We start from the raw sequence: 16,280 nt of genomic DNA, 5'->3' as shown, positions 1-16,280 counted from the left end.
ACAATATCATACATGTGTATTCCAGCCTAAAACTGCATGGCCTGAATACAATCATGAGGAAACATCAGACAAATCCAAATTGAGGAATGTTACACAAAATAAATGGCCTGTTCTTTTAAAGATGTCAAGGTCATAAAACACAAAGACTGGGGAGCTGCTCCAGATTAAGGGAAAATAAGCAGGGCAGCTAAACGCAATGTGTGATCCTGGATTGGATCTTGAAATACGTATATGAATACCCAAAACTATTGCTATGGAGTCAGTTCCAATTTATGGCAACCCCATGTGTTACAGAGTAGATCTGCTCCATAGGGTTTTCTTGGCTATAATTTTTATGGAAGTAGATTGTCACAACTTTGTTCCACGGTGCCACTAGGTGGGTTCCAACTGCCAACTTTTAGGTTAGCAGCAGAGCACAAACTGCCACACAGGGACCTTAGAATCACACATAGGTATATACGTACACACATACATCATATATATATATGTACGTACAGTCAGGCCTGTATAACTGAGGATTTCACATTTGCAGATTAAACCAACGCTGATCGAAAATATTAAGGGAAAAAAAATTCCAGAAAGTTCCAAAAAGCAAAACCTGAATTTTCTGCACGTGAGCACTATGCTGAATCCACAGGAATGAAATGATGTGTAGGCATACCCTGCTGTAGCCTCCCCCCGTTTCACAGATCCTCAGGCTCTCTCCAGCACTCCTTTTCTGAGCATTGTATACCTCAGTGTCTGACATGTACTATGTAGTTAGGCCTACGATGGTTGTGTCTGTACTGAACATGTATAGACTTTTTTTCTTGTCATTATTCCCTAAATAATACAGTATAACAACTATTTATATAGCATTTACATTGTATTAGGTATTATAAGTAATCTAAAGATGATTTAAAGTATACAGGAGGATGTGTGGAGGTTATATGCAAATACTATGCTATTTTATATAAAGGACTTGAGCATAGTGGAAAAACCGCTGAGTTCTGGAAGAATCCCCTGTGGATACTGGGGAATGACTGTATATACTAATTATTGGGAAAACTGACAAAAGTTGAATATGGAGGGTGGATTAAATAGTAGTATCAGTGTTAAACTTCCTTGTGATTAATTATACTGCAGTTATGTAAGAGAATTAAACCGTCATTGCAAATCTAGGCACCAATCAATAGCCATTGGGCCCAACCGCTTCCGCCTCTCTATCCCTGGCTATTTAGTGATGATTCCGCCCAGCTCTTGCCCCCAACACCCTTTCTCCTGCTTCATGTGCCTTTTATTCTTTCTGACTTTACCATACTCTCCACCTTGCCACCGTACTTCTTTGTTCCACCTGTCCCTTTCCTGTCCTGCTTCCTTGCCCTCCAGCTCTACACCTCTCTCCCCTCCCGGCTCAAGCTCCCTTTTCTCTGCAGGTGCGACCCCCTCACCCTAGCGCCCCGCTGTGCGCTTGCGCTCAGCGCCCTCTAGAGCCGGGCGGGTAGAGTTGGAGGAACTTCGGCGTCTTCGTGCACGGTTGGCGCGCGACCCGGGCTCGCGGGCGAACACTCGTCCCGGCGGGGACAGGTGGCTGCGTTCCCCGGACCAGGCTGCCCTCCTGTCTGCAACCGCGGCGCCGCGATGGGCTGCTCCAGCAGCGCCCTGAACAAGGCCGGCGACAGCAGCAAGTTCCGCAATGGTAAGCAAGACCCCAAACCCGTCCTGGACCCCGGATTCGGGTTGGCTTACACCCCGCGGGGGTCCAAAAGGCGCTACTCGTGCGGCCCCGTCTGGCAGGGCGCGGATTCCTCCCCGAAGGATGGGGAGTCGAACCCTGAGCGAAGGGAGATTCTCTCCCGAAATTGGGTGCAGTGCTACTCTACCCGAGGGTGCGGCCGTGCGGGTGCGCTCCGCCACCGACGCTGCCCAACCGGCGAGGCCGACAGCCGGGACTGGGGTTACTGGGTCTGCTGATTTGACCGCACGGAATTGACGTTAAATCCCTGACAGGGTTAGCCGCCTCACGCTCCTAAAAGAGATCTACTGTCTCTAGAGTAGGTCCAATTTCACTCCCTAAAAGTACAGAATATCAGATAATAAAAGTGTAAATTCACTGGGAACCAGTAGTTTCTGGTCTTAAGTGGAGACTTGAAACCCACTTTTCTAACAAGACCTTCCCCCTTCCCCTCGGGTCAGCGTTTGCAAATGGAAGAGCTCGGCTGCTAACCAAAAGGTCGGCAGTTCAAATCCACCAGCAGCTCCTTGGAAACCCTATGGGGGAGTTCTACTCTGTTCTATAGGGCCGCTATGAGCCGGAATAGAGTCGACGGTAACGGGTTTGCTTTTTCTGGTTTTTGCGGAGAGTACAGATGGGCATTCACTCCATCAGATAGGTTCCTGCACTTTTGAAGATGCCAAATATGCTTTCCCCGTCCTCATTTTATAATTTCTTGACAAATATGTATGTATACAAAATTGGTCATCACTAAATCTTGAAAAGAAATTCAATAAATATATTTTGAGCGCCTACTATTTTCTAGGCTCTTAGCTAGATGCTGAAGATACACGTGACCCCAGCTTTTCGGGGGGTGGGGTGGAAGAGCAGTCATAAAAAGTTGAGCAAATGATTGAGATGATTTCTGACAGCGATCAACACCGCGAAAAGATTAAAAGCAGGTTTATGGACTAAAGAATGACTGGGTTTTACAGCCGACTTCTTGCGTTTTGTATGACTAACATTTTGGACAAAGCTCTTAAGGTTAAGTAAATGCCTTCAAGCTAGTTTACAATCTTCTCCAAGGCTAACTTTTGGGAGAATTTTATACTCTAGTTAATTCCTTTTCGCAGGTCTTCTTTTAGCACCCTGGTAACTAATTCCAATAACAGAAACGTCTACCACCTTATTTGGGATAGACAGCAAAGGGTTTTCATGAATGCTGTTTCAAAGGCCAGCCACTGTGAGAAATGTTACATTGTCGTAACATTACTTCTAGCTTTAATAGATCAAAGAAAGCAATAGAAAGTTTGAAAATAGGCAATAACAACAAAAAACTACATTAAAAAAAAAAGCCTTGTTGTTGACAACAAAATGAAAAGATGGAAGAAAATCACTCCTAATGTACTGTGTTTGCCAACCCTTCTCCTGAAGCAGAGAGGGCCTCTGTACCCTCCATGTGCTCTGAAGAAGCCAGTGTGAGGAGCAATTTCCTTGATGTTTCATGTTTTATTTTATGAAATCAGGTGGATTTTGTATTCTATTCCATATTATATTCTTGTTGTTTTCAATGTGAAAATTTGAGGAAAAACTGATGCTTCAAGAAGATACACCACTTTATCCTGGCTTCTCTTATCCCCTGCTAGGTGCCAGATATCCTAGGAGTAGCATCCTCATTTAAAAAGCACAGCAAAAAATCATCATTACAGATTTAAAAGCTGATAAAAACATGCATTTTTGGGAATGTGACTCTGGAGGTAGGCAAAAGTATCCAATAGGTGGAACAGGGTTGTTAATCCACTCAGAAAATAATAAATAACCTTGTTTTAAAAAATATTGTATCACCTACATTAATGCCTAGCCATCGTATTCATACTTTCATTTTTTCTTCATGTCTGTAATTGACATTCCCAGTTTTTATGGATGGTGCTTTGGAAGAAAAGTTAAAACACTTGATAACTAGTCTTAGTGTTTAGAATATTAATTAATATGCTGCATAATTTGCTCAATACACACACTGAGTCAATCAACAGGTGTATTTTGCTTCTGATCCTTGATCAGACAATACTCTGTTGTAATTGGATACTATTGTATGTTCATCAGCATTTCAACTCCATGATCTTGGAGGCCTGATAAATAATTCATTCCTGTTTCTGCAGCTTAAAACTTCTTTAAATCCTGTATAGGACCCCAAGCCTGTGTGTATGTGCTTTTAGATAAAAACAGTCCAGGTTTATTAAGTACCTTTTACACGCATTTACTTGCTGTGTCCCCAGTGCCTAACAATGCTTGGCACATAAAAGGCCCTCAGTAATTATTTGTTGAATGAATTGCCTCATTTAATCCTTATAATAATGCTATGGCAAAGTATTATGATTATCCCTATTTTGTAGGTAAAAGTAAACAATTAGCCCAAGGACACAGGGCCGCTAAGAGTCAGACTGGGGCTTTGAACCCAAGTGGTGTGATTCCAAGGAGTCCCTGGGTGGTGCAAATGGTTAAGAGGTTGGCTACTAACCCCAGGGTTGGTGGTTCAAATCCATCCAGAGGTGCCTCGAAAGAAAGGCCTGGCAATCTACTTCCAAAAGGTCACAGCCATTGAAAACCCTGTGGAGCACAGTTCTACTCTGACACACCTGAGGTCCTCATGAGTCGGAATCAACTCCATGACAACTGGTTTGGTTTTTTGGTTTTGTCTGATTCCAGGACATATAACCTTAGAGACATTTTAAGTAGAATACAAAGAGAGTCACAGAGAAACTTCCAGTGTCCTCCCATAAAGATATAGATATAAGCAGACTCTTTTGTCCTTTCAGATAAAATCTCAAACCTCCCATTTGTTGGTACATTTTGCTGAGTTATTAATAATCATCTTCATAACATAATAGATTTTTTAAAAAATTTCAGTATCAACTATAGAAGTCTGTGGTCTAAAGCAAAAATACATGAATCCTGTAGATTGGATTTGTGTCGACAGTTCTGCCTTACAAAATTTTCTTTAACTGGTTTGAGAACTCTTATACATGATGCAGCATTAGCCTGTAAGCAAAACTATCATAAAATAATAGGATTGGACTAGATTATCTCTAAGATCTCTTATAGTTCCAAAATCCTGTAATACTAAAATTTGAAGATAATTTTTAAAAATTTCCTCGTAGTAAAATATATATATATGTAACAAAACGTTTGCTTTTCAGCCATTTTAAGTGTATAATCTAGTGACATCGAGAACACTTACCATATTGTGCAACCATCACCACTATCCATTTCTTTTTTTTTTAAGTCATCCTTAACAGAAACTCAGTACCCTTATGCAATAACTCCCTATTTTCCCCTTCCACCTGCCCCTGGTAACCACTAATAAACTTTGGTGTCTCTACAATTGCCTATTCTAGATATTTCATATAAGTGGGATCATACAATATTTGTCCTTTTGTGCTTGACTTACTTCACTCAGTATAACATTTTCATGGTTCATCCATGTCTTTGTGGTGGTACTTATTTTTTCAGTTCTAAAGAAGACTAGGGGGTAGGGGTGGGTGTTGGAGGTGGCAGGGGGACAGAGGCAGAGACTAGACTCTGGATGTAAATAATTGTCCAGTGCTATTCCAAGTGTACACATTGGTTGCACATAGATTTTTTACTAAATGCCCTGAAATGTGTGAGGAAAGACTTTTCTTTCCAAAAGGCTAGTTGGACAGACTGAGTGGAATTTCTTGTGTTTGTGGAAGCAAACTCTAAATAGTGGGGCAATTTCTATTCTTTTCAGACCCCTAAGGTTCTAACTGAATCTGAACACCAAGGTTTTGTTGACTTCATAGACCTTAATGTACCCAAAGGCCTCTAGACCTTTGCATCCGAGCCCTCCTCCCGGTGCTACCAGCCCATGGCTAGCATGGATAATTACTACTCCACTCTTTCCTATTATGAATATCCTGTGTTTCTGGCAGACTTCTACTTCCTGAGATTTTACAGTTTAAGCACCAATGTGGACAAAGTAAATAGATGGTAATTATTGACAAAGTCATTGCTAGGTTAACGTGTACATTTCCACGGACAGCAATAATCATTTGTTTGCTCCAGCCTGAACTCTCACTAGCTGCCTGGGCAATGGGATGAGGCTTGGATTTCACACAGTTTTGTGAATTGTCCTTTGTGCTGGGAGATTCCTGTGGTCTTAAAACAGTATTTTCATACAGTGACATTTCAGTCCTAGTAGACTTTGTAACTGAAGAACAAACATCATTAATGTTAAAATTAATTTGAATAGGCTTTTTTGTTTACAGATATAAATTTTTTTTTTTTTTCTTTTAAACACCAGAAGTCTCAGGACTGAGCCTTGTATGTCTTTGTGTCCCCTCTGGAACTCAGCACTCAGAGTACTCAGTAAGTCTTTGTGGTGGGCCAGGTTAGCTATCACACACAGCTAATTAAAATGGAATATAAGAACAGTATAAACTCAAAGCAAGAAAGAGGCCATTTTTCATTTAAGTTTTGGATAGGTTCAAACTTTTGAAAACTTTTTTTTAAATACACAGTAAAAAGTACTCCTCCCAACCCATCCTCAGCATCTGCCTAGTTCCAGCCACATACCTTATTAGATTTGTGTATTCTTCCAAGATTTCTTTATTCATTACAGAATTCTTATTTTCCTCTCCTCTTTTTATTTGAAAACGTAGTGTACTATGCATACTGTTCTCCACCTTTTTTTTAAAGTAATGCTTTATTTCTTTATTATAGTGGTAAATAAATATGTAACAAAACATTTGCTGTTTCAACATTCTTCATATGTACAGTTAAGTGACATTGTGTTCACCATGTTATGCAACCTCCACCTTGTTTTTTCACATATCAAAATGGAGAACTTCCCATATCGAGATAGAGTTTTTCCTCCTTTTTTACACCTACATAATAATCATTGTTATGGATTTGTTTAATTAGTCCCTATTGAGGGGCACTTGATCTGTTTCCTGTCTTCCTGTTGCAAGCAAGGCTGTGGTGAATTCCTTTGTACGTACGTCATTTTGAGTGTATGCAAGCATATCTGTAGGATAGTTTCCCAGAAGGGGCATTACTAGGTCAAACGATAGATGCATTTATAATTTTGATAGATAACTACCTAAATGCCTTCCATAAGGGCTGTACCAATTTACACTATCATCAGCAATGAGAGATATAAATCTCTTTCTAAAACAAGACTTCCAGACATTAGTACACCCATATCAAAACATGGGCATAGAGCAAAAATCAGGAAACAAGGTAGGGAGTGCCCACTTAGTTTCAGGTACTTTAGTCCATGGTCTTATTTAATCCCCACAATAACCTTATAATGGAAATCTTGGTGTCACCACATACAGCTAGAAAACTGAAGCTTCATGAAGTTAAATAATTTGCCTGAGATCTCAGAGCTAGTAAGTGATAGAGCCAGGGCTTAAGCACCTGTTGTGTCTGCCTTCAAAGCCCCAGCTCTTTGTACAACCGCTGCTTCAATCAGGCTTTGTCAGTAGCTTGTAGTGTGGCTTTACACGTGGGAAAAATGCGACAAAGACTGTAAGGTGGATGAGTGAATGCAGAGAATGACAAAGATGGGGACTCGGTGGAATAAGGGTAAGAGGTGGACTAGCAATCAAGGCATAATAAGAACAGAAAATGGAAGATAACATTGGCCATGAGGAGGCTGGAAGAGAATGTTAGGTGGTGAAGAGGATCTCTTAGTCATCCAGGCAAAGGTAAACAGTAAAACAAAGCATCACTGTGTACTGTGAAGTCATGATTCTGTAAGGCTGCCACACACCCCGTCTCCTGTGTACAGTCTCACTTCTGTGTTAATGTTCTCCAGCATCAAGTTTTTAAAAAGCCTAATACTTTTGGGGGGTTACTGGAAGTTTCACCAAAGCTGATAAAGAAAAAAAAAAAGCATCAAACTTGGCCATGCTTTGAATCTTGGTATGTATAAATGTAGGTATTACTAGGTAATGCATTTTTTTTTTTTAAAGCACTATACTAGAATGTAGCTCTCTGAGTGCATGTTACTCTTTCGGAAGGACCATGATTACCTCTGAAGCTTATTTACGTGTCTCAGCTCTGTTGCTGTTGCTCGCATTCTTTGGACTTTTCTTTGGGAATTGCCTTCAGATTCCAAAGTTATTGTTTTGTATATATTCAAGGGTTTTGCCCTTTAAGGATAGCATTGAAACACTCACATGGACACTGTTTTTGACAACTAAAAACTATGACAATTATGCTTTACAAAGAAGTTGGGTGAAATAAACCAGGCAGTGCTGGTGTGCTCAGAAACAAGAAGTGGCCATTGGAAATAGGCAGAGGAAAGAAAGGGCAGCCTGTCTCCTAGGGGCAAGTTCAGCTAACATAACTTTCATCCCCATGGAGGGGCTAGAGGGATCATGGGGCCCCCAGGATTACTGCTCTGGGCAGCTGTGGTGACTGGGTGGCTGTTGCCCCACATTGGAGGAGCGCTCACCCGCCTTTCTCAGTCTACACCCTCAACAGTCCCTTCAGCCTCTCTAGACTGCTCCTAGCTTCTCTAATAAGACAAGACCTGAAGATCTGATAACATTCTTTATTCAAACTGAGCACCTGTTGACATTCAGATCTTTATGGCTTTAATTTGCTTTGAGACAAGCAAGTTATATTAGGCAGGTTTCGATAAGTGAACTGTTCAGATGTACAGTAAGAAAGTTAACACGAAAGAAGCATCAGTAGTTAAAGACAGGCAAAATGACATCCCTGTCCTATCTATGAGCCCTGGTGGCACAGTGGTTAAGTGTTCGGCTGCTAACCAAAATATCTGCAGTTCAAATTCACCACCCACTCCCTGAAAACCCTATGGGGCAGTTCTACTCTGTCCTATAGAGTTGCTGTGAGTCAGAATCGACTCCACAGAAGTGGGTTTGGGTCCTGTCTATCTACTTTCCAGGTTACCAAAAGCCACACTTCATTTACAAAGAATAAAGTTTGTGGCTATGCTGGTATAATTCAAAGTAGACAGCAAAATAGGACCAATTAACATTATCTGATAAGATACATAGAGAAATATAGAATGAACTTGATCTCATAGGCTAGCAATTGAAAGGAGGACACATGCTTAAGAGGCTGCTCAAGAAACCTTGCATTTGGCCTGAGCCCCCAGCCTTTTCAGGCTTCTTTGCAGCTTTTCCAGATGCCTCTCCCCCAGGTCCCATCCCAGGCCTGGCCCATCCCTCAGCAATTGACCTGTCACTAAGAGAAGAAAGGCCTCAGGATCTACTTCCTTCATGTACAATAATAAGGATGTACCATCAAACCAAGTATTTCTTGCTATCAAATACTGGGCCAGGAGTTTCCATTTGGGGCCCGTGCTTTTTCCAAGCCTGTAATCTATGTATCTTTACATTCAGTGAAAATGTCCTTTCTGCTCTCTTCAGCAGTTTGCCTTTAAAACTCAGTCCTAGAGGGTCCGTGCGGGATGAGAACATTCCACACTTTGCAGACTGCCCTGATTTCATATAATACAACACGTTGTTGTTATTAGCTGCCTTGGAGTCAGCCCCCACTCATGGCCACCCTGTGCACAAGGGAACAAAATATTGTTGGGTCCTGTGCGATCCCCATGTTTGGTTACAGATGAGACCTTTTGATCCATAGGGTTCTCATTGGCTGATTTTCAGAAGTAGACCACTAAGCTTTTCTTCCTAGTCCATGTTAGTCTGGAATCTCCCCCAAAACCTGTTCAGCATCATAGCAACACAGAAGCCTCCACCAGTGGTGGCTGCTCACGAGATGCATTGGCTGGGAATCAAACCCAGATCTTCCACATGGAAGATGAAATTCTACCACTGGTACTCCCTTCTCAAGCACAGACTCCTGCTCTTGGCCACAGGCCTTTAAATTCTGCACCCTGATAGAGTCAAGCACGGGCATAGTGGCTGAACCGGGAGGACAGCCATCTACATTGGTGCAGCTACCTCCTCACAGTTCTCCTTTGTGATACTCATGCTCTTACAATGCAAAGCAGAGCAAGTATTAACCTTAATTTCAAATGGAAAATCAGAAGACCTCTGTTTTCTGACCTAGCTAAGGTGAAGGCTTAGCAAACTCAGCCAATTCTCAATGAAGGAAACTTGAGAAAAATCTCCCTCCCTCAAGTCGAAGTCATTTAGACCAGTTCAGGCCCTTGATTGATTGCTAAGTCAACATACTCACCTCATCTCTAAATCATAGGATGAAATTGAAGAAAGCAATGTAAGAAAATGAGAAGGAAGATGAGTAGGCTCCTCCTTAGAGCTGATTCACGCTGCAACCCAGCTCCCCAAGCTCAAAAGCTGCAAGAACCTAAAAGTGGTGGCAGCAAGAGAAAATACCAGGATCTCCCTTCCTCGTTGATTCTATAGAAACCCCAGCCCACAGGCCAGTGAGGTCTTTGGGATAGCTGGTATGACATTCTCATGGGACAGGAAATATTGACTCCAAGTTTGTTTTTTTTTTCCTTACTGGGCAGAAACTTTTCATTTCTGATTAGGGTAATTAACTGAGTTGAAAAGCTTCCACCATAATGTGAATTTCAGGTATGTTAGCTCTAGGTCTAATTCTTTCTGTAATGTTACCTGGTATTTAGTTTCTTTGTGTGCCTGTCACAATGGTGCTTACAACAAGGGTTCTGTTAGCTCAGCTGTCACAATGAATTTGTGCCTGGGGTCAACTTAGGGCAGAATTCAGAGAGATAATAAGCCCAAAGGATTAGGCCCAGATCAGTGTGTGATTTGATAAGATGTAGAGTTCAGAAAACAGACACATCTTTAAACAACATTGGACGTGGAAATAATGCATTTGCTCGCAATATTTATTACATAACAATGCAGATTAGACATAGAATGCTGTCCTTGGGCAAAAGATCTCACTTGTTTTCAAGGCAGAGTTCTGGAAGAAACTGTGTAGTACCTTCCTTTACCTCAGGGAGGTGTGTTGGGGATTCACAAAACCACGAGGGACAGAATATGTGAAGATCCTTGGGTATGAGATAACAGAAAGATACCAAGATATATTTAATGAGATACCAGTTGCCATCACGTCAGTTTTGACTCATGGTGACCCCATGTGTGTCAGAGTAGAATTGTGCTCTATAAGGTTTTCAATAGCTGATTTTTTGGATGTAGATCACCAGGCCTTTCTTCTGAGGCACCTTTGGATAGACTCAGACCTCCAACCTTTCAGTTAGCAGCTGGGCTCTTAACCATTTGCATCACTCAGGGACTCAGCGAGATAAGTAGCTATTATCTGAATTGCCCTGCAGATGGTAAACGCGAGGACAGCAGAGGCCAGATCTTCCTTGTTAACTGCGGTAACCCCTGTGCCCAGCCCAGACTGGCATGTAGTAGGCACTTGATGAATAAATGAAACAAAGCCAACAAACAGAATGAAACATATCTATTTATATAAAAGCTATCATGGCCTTTATTAACACCAGTCAAGTCCGGTCAAATTATTGCTAACATTATGAGTACTGCTCCATTATCTATCAGTAATCATGTTTTAAAAATTATCATGGTAGCAACACAACATTACAGGCCAAGACTGGCAATTTATAGTGTTCAGGGAGCTGTTTATCCAAGCCCTTTAATGTTGTAGTTCATTCTTTCTGTTTCTAATTTAGCTATAATTTATTGACAAGGCCACTGCCAGCCCACAGGAGGCCTTTGTGAAATTAGAGAGAGATGTTCCCACTGGACAGACAGCCTTGCAGGGACATACAGGCTGGTGTTCAGTTCCCTGTCGCACCTTCAGCTGGGCATCCCTGTGGAGTCCCAGTTTACTGAGTAGCTTCTCTTGTCAGAAATCATATTGGGCTATTTATACACATTGTCACTTCAGTCAATTCTCCTAACAAGCCTGCAAGGCAAACATATTATCCCCATTTTACAGGTAAGGAAACTGAGGTCCAGAGAAGTTAGGAACTTGCCTAGATTGCACAGTTAAGTAAATGGTGGAATCAGGATTCACACCCAGCTGTAATTTGGAGCCCTGGTGGTACAGTGGTTAAGAGCTTGGTTACTAACCAACTGGTTGGCAGTTCGAATGCACTAGCCACTCCTTGGAAACCCTGTGGGACAGTTCTGTTCTGTCCTGTACAATCACTGAGCCGGAATCGACTCATCAGCAGTAGGTTTATCAGAACAAACTGGAGTGCCCTGCTCCAGCTGAAGGGAAGGGAAAAGAGGTCAAACGAACCCAAAAACCCTACTTCCCTCAGCAGCTCTGGAGTAAAAACATTCTGGAGGATATGAAATCTGGTGCCCGAAAGGAAGTTTTAGGGTTAATTGTAGACTTTATTGCTGTGCTCTCTAAGAGGTGGTTTGAAACAACCATTTGTTTTCCAACCTTTTCATTTATTTCCTGGTTGTTGTTTTCTTTTCTGCATAGGCTACCGTGTCTCAAAGGAAGTTACCAGCATTAGAATGAATGAAATCACCTTACTTTTCTGTCTGTCCATCACAACCTATTCCTTGCTAAAGCCAGTAAGTGGAGTATAATACTAGCAATGGCTATGATTGACGGACGCTTCGTGGGAGACAGTTGCTGTGCTAGTGCCTTCTAGGTATTAACACGTAATCCTCACCATTGCTCCTTGGTTAGGTACTAATACTATTCCCACTTTACATGTGATGGACCTGAGGCATAGCGAGACTTAACAAAACTAGTAAGTGGAGGCAGCAGGATTCACACCTACCCAATTATAGTCTTCTTCTCAAGGTCATAAGATCTCTCTCTATCCTCCTTGAAGAGCAGATAACTCTCTATCATGTAGGAAAAGAACCTTTGGGCTATTATACAACAACAACAAAAAACTCATTGCCATCGAGTCAATTCTGACTCATAGCGACCCTATAGGACAGAGTAGAACTGCACCATAGGGTTTCTAAGGAGCGGATGGTGGAATTCGAACTGCCGACAATTTGGTTAGCAGTCCAGCTCTTAACCACTGTGCCACCAGAGTATTAGTTACCTCCAAAATACACTCATTTCAAAATTCAATTACAGAGAGTGCAGTTAGTCAATACGAATCACTGCACTTCTAGAATTTTCTCTATTTTTTGGGGTAATCATTATAAAGATGCTTTATCTCCTTTGGACAACTCCAGAAAGAAGATTAGAGGCAATGACATTTTTTGGTAATATTTCCCAGCTTGAGTGGCTATTTTCAGGTTGTGATTTAAAAAATTGTATGTTGAATGTAGAAATTTTTGAAATGGTGTATCTTTGGCTACGTATATTTTCACCAAAAAAAAAAAAAAGTCCTCCAAGGTCAAGAAGGGAGAGTGTTGACATGTCGTTGTTAACCAATGTCATAAAACAATATGTGTACTGACTGTTTAATGAGAAACTATTTGTTCTGTAAACCTTCACCTAAAGTACAATTTAAAAAAAAATTACATGTTGAGGACATTTTCATACTTCAAGTGTACCGGTAAGATTAAGGAAAGGAAGTAAGAAGGAAAATTGACACAGAAATCATGGGTATAAATGTCCTAGCTATAGCAAAACCTAATAGATCGCTTGGATGTGTATGACACCATTTGTGGAGAAATAAATTTTTGCAAAGCTTTTTATTTGGGGGATAAAACACTTAGATTGATTGTATATTTTTAAAAATATAAATTGTGTGGCTATGTTTTGGTTGTGGCGACACATTTTTTTCCCCTTACTACTTTCTACTCTAGAAGAATCTTGCCTTTAGAATGCACCCACATCTGACACAGCTGGATGAAAATTGTTCATCTCATTTAGCTAACAGTACTAATCACTGTAATAACTATTTCGCTAGAAAAATTAATTTGGCAAACCTCTGTGATTAGTATATTAACACATTTTCTTGTTCACTCCCTGTGGCAGTTATCGGCAGAACGTTCTTTGTGTGGTCTCTAAATGAACTGTCTTGTCGTAATGAATTTCTTTATAGGCCTGAGAAATCACTTTTGTTAAGTTGCCTTCCAAACCAACCAAACCTGCTGCTGTCTAGTCAGTTCTGACTCATAGCGATCTTATAGGACAGAGTAAAACTGCCTTGAGTGGCTGGTGGATTTGAACTGCCCACTTTTTGGTTAGCAGCCAAACGCTTAACCACTGTGCCACCAGGGCCCCTTGCTGCTAATTTGAAGGTTTCAGTCATGGATGAGGTAGGAGGGGAAGGAGAAGGACAGCCCTCTTCCCAGTTCTGTTATATGGGCCCCCGAAATCTATCATCTGCACCTCACAAAATTGTTCCTGAATTCTGCTTCTCCAGCCTCTGGCTCTAATCCCTCTCCACAGGAGGATTCAGTGAAACTCAGTCCCTGAGGCAGAGTGGAGAAAGGGATGTGCCACAACATCCCTGAGCCCTCCACCTACACACACAACACCCTCCTCCTCATCACCACCTCTTAACAGGAGCCTCTACCCAAAAGCTGCTCCTTCCTCAAGACACAAAACAAACGTGTTAATTAGATAGTTCAGCTCCAGCCTATTGCATCTATTTCCAGCCAAGATTTAGTATGTCCAGACTTTACCACTTTGTGACACAATCTCCAAACATCTCTAACACACGATGCCCCAAACCAAACTCTTAGTGTCCATCTCTGGCCCTAATTTGTTCATCCCATCCAGAAACCAGTGTTGTTCTAGGCCCTTCCTCTCCCTCACTCCACCACTGAATCAGTCATTAGCCCAGCCATTTTTACCTCCCATCTCTGTGCCCTCTTCTGTCTAACTCCACAAGTTCTGTTGACTTCTGTACTGCCAACCTCTGATTCATTTCTCCCAAGGAGGACTCTTTTTAAAAAAATATACTGTATTGTTCAGAGCAGTTTTAGGTTTACAGAAAACTTGCAGAGAAAGTATAGAGTTCCATATGCCCCCTCTCCCCTCTGCACACAGTTTCTCTTATTAACATTGTGCATTTGTGAGGTATATTTGTTACAATTGATGGAGCAGTGTTGATACATTATTATTGATTAAATGTCATAGTTTACATTAAGATTCACTCCTTGTATTGTATACTTCTATGGGTTTTGAAAGGTCCGTGGGTGGAACAGGCAGTTTGTGCTCAACTACTAGCCTAAAGGTTGGCCGTTTGAACCCACCCAGTGGCACTACAGAAGAAAGCCCTGGTGATCTGCTTCTGTGAAGATTACAACCAAGAACACCTTATGGAGCACTTGTACTCTGCCACACATGGGGTCGCCACGAGTAGGAATCAACTCGGCAGCAACAAGTTTGGATGGGTTTTGACAAATACATAATGTCGTGTATCCGCCATTACGGTATTATGCAGAATAGTTTCACTGCCCTTAAATGTCCTGTGCTTCACCTATTCATCTGTTCCCCTCTCCCTCTAAGTCCCTGGCAACCTCTGATCTTTTTACTATAGTTTTGCCTTTTTCAGAATATCATACATTATGTAGCTTTTTCAGCCTGACTTCTTTAGGGGGAGGTTTTAAAAATCCAAATCTGATCAAGTCACTCCCCCACACACAGTTCTTGTTCTTCATGCCCTCAGGATAAAATCTGAACTCATTAGCGCCATCTACATGATCTTCTTCATGATCTTACTCCTTCCTTGCGCTCTAGCCACACTATCCTTCCCTGAGCCTTCTATGCTCACCTGTACCTTCTCCTTGGGGAACTTGAAGATACTATTCCATAATACTCAACTCCTGTGTGAGCTCCTGTCCCTCTGTGTACTTAGTTATCACAGCACTTCTCACGTGGTGTTGTGTTGGTCATTTTACTGCTTCTGATGGCATCACCATGACTCTGTGACACCAGAGAGCAGGATCTGTGTTTTTCATCTTTGTACCTAAATTGCTTTTGTATGCATCCTAGGTTTCTTTTTCTTTATAAATAATACTCATTAAAGCATCTTCTTGTGCCCTCCTGAAACCTACTAAAATGACAGTAAAGAGATTTAAAAAAAAATTTAAACCCATAAGAATGGGAAGAACAGGAGAAAAGACGATATTGAAGTAATATGGGAATTTAGAAAACGATGGACATGTAATAACTCACTTAACATGCCAAAGAAAGCTGGGTTTGATGTCAGCAGGTGAGAAAACTGAGAGCCAACCAACCCAGATATCACAGGATCCTTAAAAGGCTCAGGAGTTGGTGGCATCGGGTGCCTCAGGAAGTATTAATTAAACCCGCCACCGCCCCCCCCCCAAAAAAAAAAAAAACCCAGTGCCATTGAGTTGATTCCAACTGATAGTGACCTTATAGGACAGAGTATTTTCAGTTACTCAGTTGGAAGGAGATGTGAATGTATGATGATGGAAGAGGGTGAGAGGGTAGAGGTAGGTAGAAAAAGAGCTACGTCTTTTTCTTCCATAGTGAGAGTTAATTAAAATGACCCAAACTGAAAAATCATCAAGAAGCAATTCATTTGGAGATATAGAAAAACATATCCCCCCAAAACAGCTAAAAGCATTAAAGTGTTTGCCGGCAGAGAGGGGAAATGGGAGAAGAGACCTGTCTTAATTTATGTTACATCAGCAAGTAACTCTTTAAACTATAGGTGTATATAACGGGGGGGGGGGAAGGGGGGGAGAAAAAGAAAAAT

At 41.5% G+C, this 16,280-nt stretch overlaps 1 protein-coding gene across 1 annotated transcript in view; it reads left to right on the top strand.

The window, feature by feature from the left end:
• The first annotated feature begins 1,609 nt into the window (after positions 1-1,609).
• The window catches only part of ERICH5 (glutamate rich 5), a 21,813-nt gene continuing 7,142 nt past the window's right edge, over positions 1,610-16,280 (top strand). The window contains exon 1 of the mRNA XM_004370822.3: positions 1,610-1,678. Within this exon, the coding sequence (XP_004370879.3) occupies positions 1,621-1,678 (58 nt within the window). The 5' untranslated portion in view covers positions 1,610-1,620. The remainder of the gene's footprint in view (positions 1,679-16,280) is intronic.

This window comes from Trichechus manatus, unplaced genomic scaffold (assembly GCF_000243295.1).
Source record: "Trichechus manatus latirostris isolate Lorelei unplaced genomic scaffold, TriManLat1.0 scaffold00009, whole genome shotgun sequence".
In the NCBI taxonomy this organism is placed as follows: Eukaryota; Metazoa; Chordata; class Mammalia; order Sirenia; family Trichechidae; genus Trichechus; species Trichechus manatus.
Note: the sequence above shows the minus strand (reverse complement) of the source record. Positions and strands in the feature narration are given on the sequence as shown.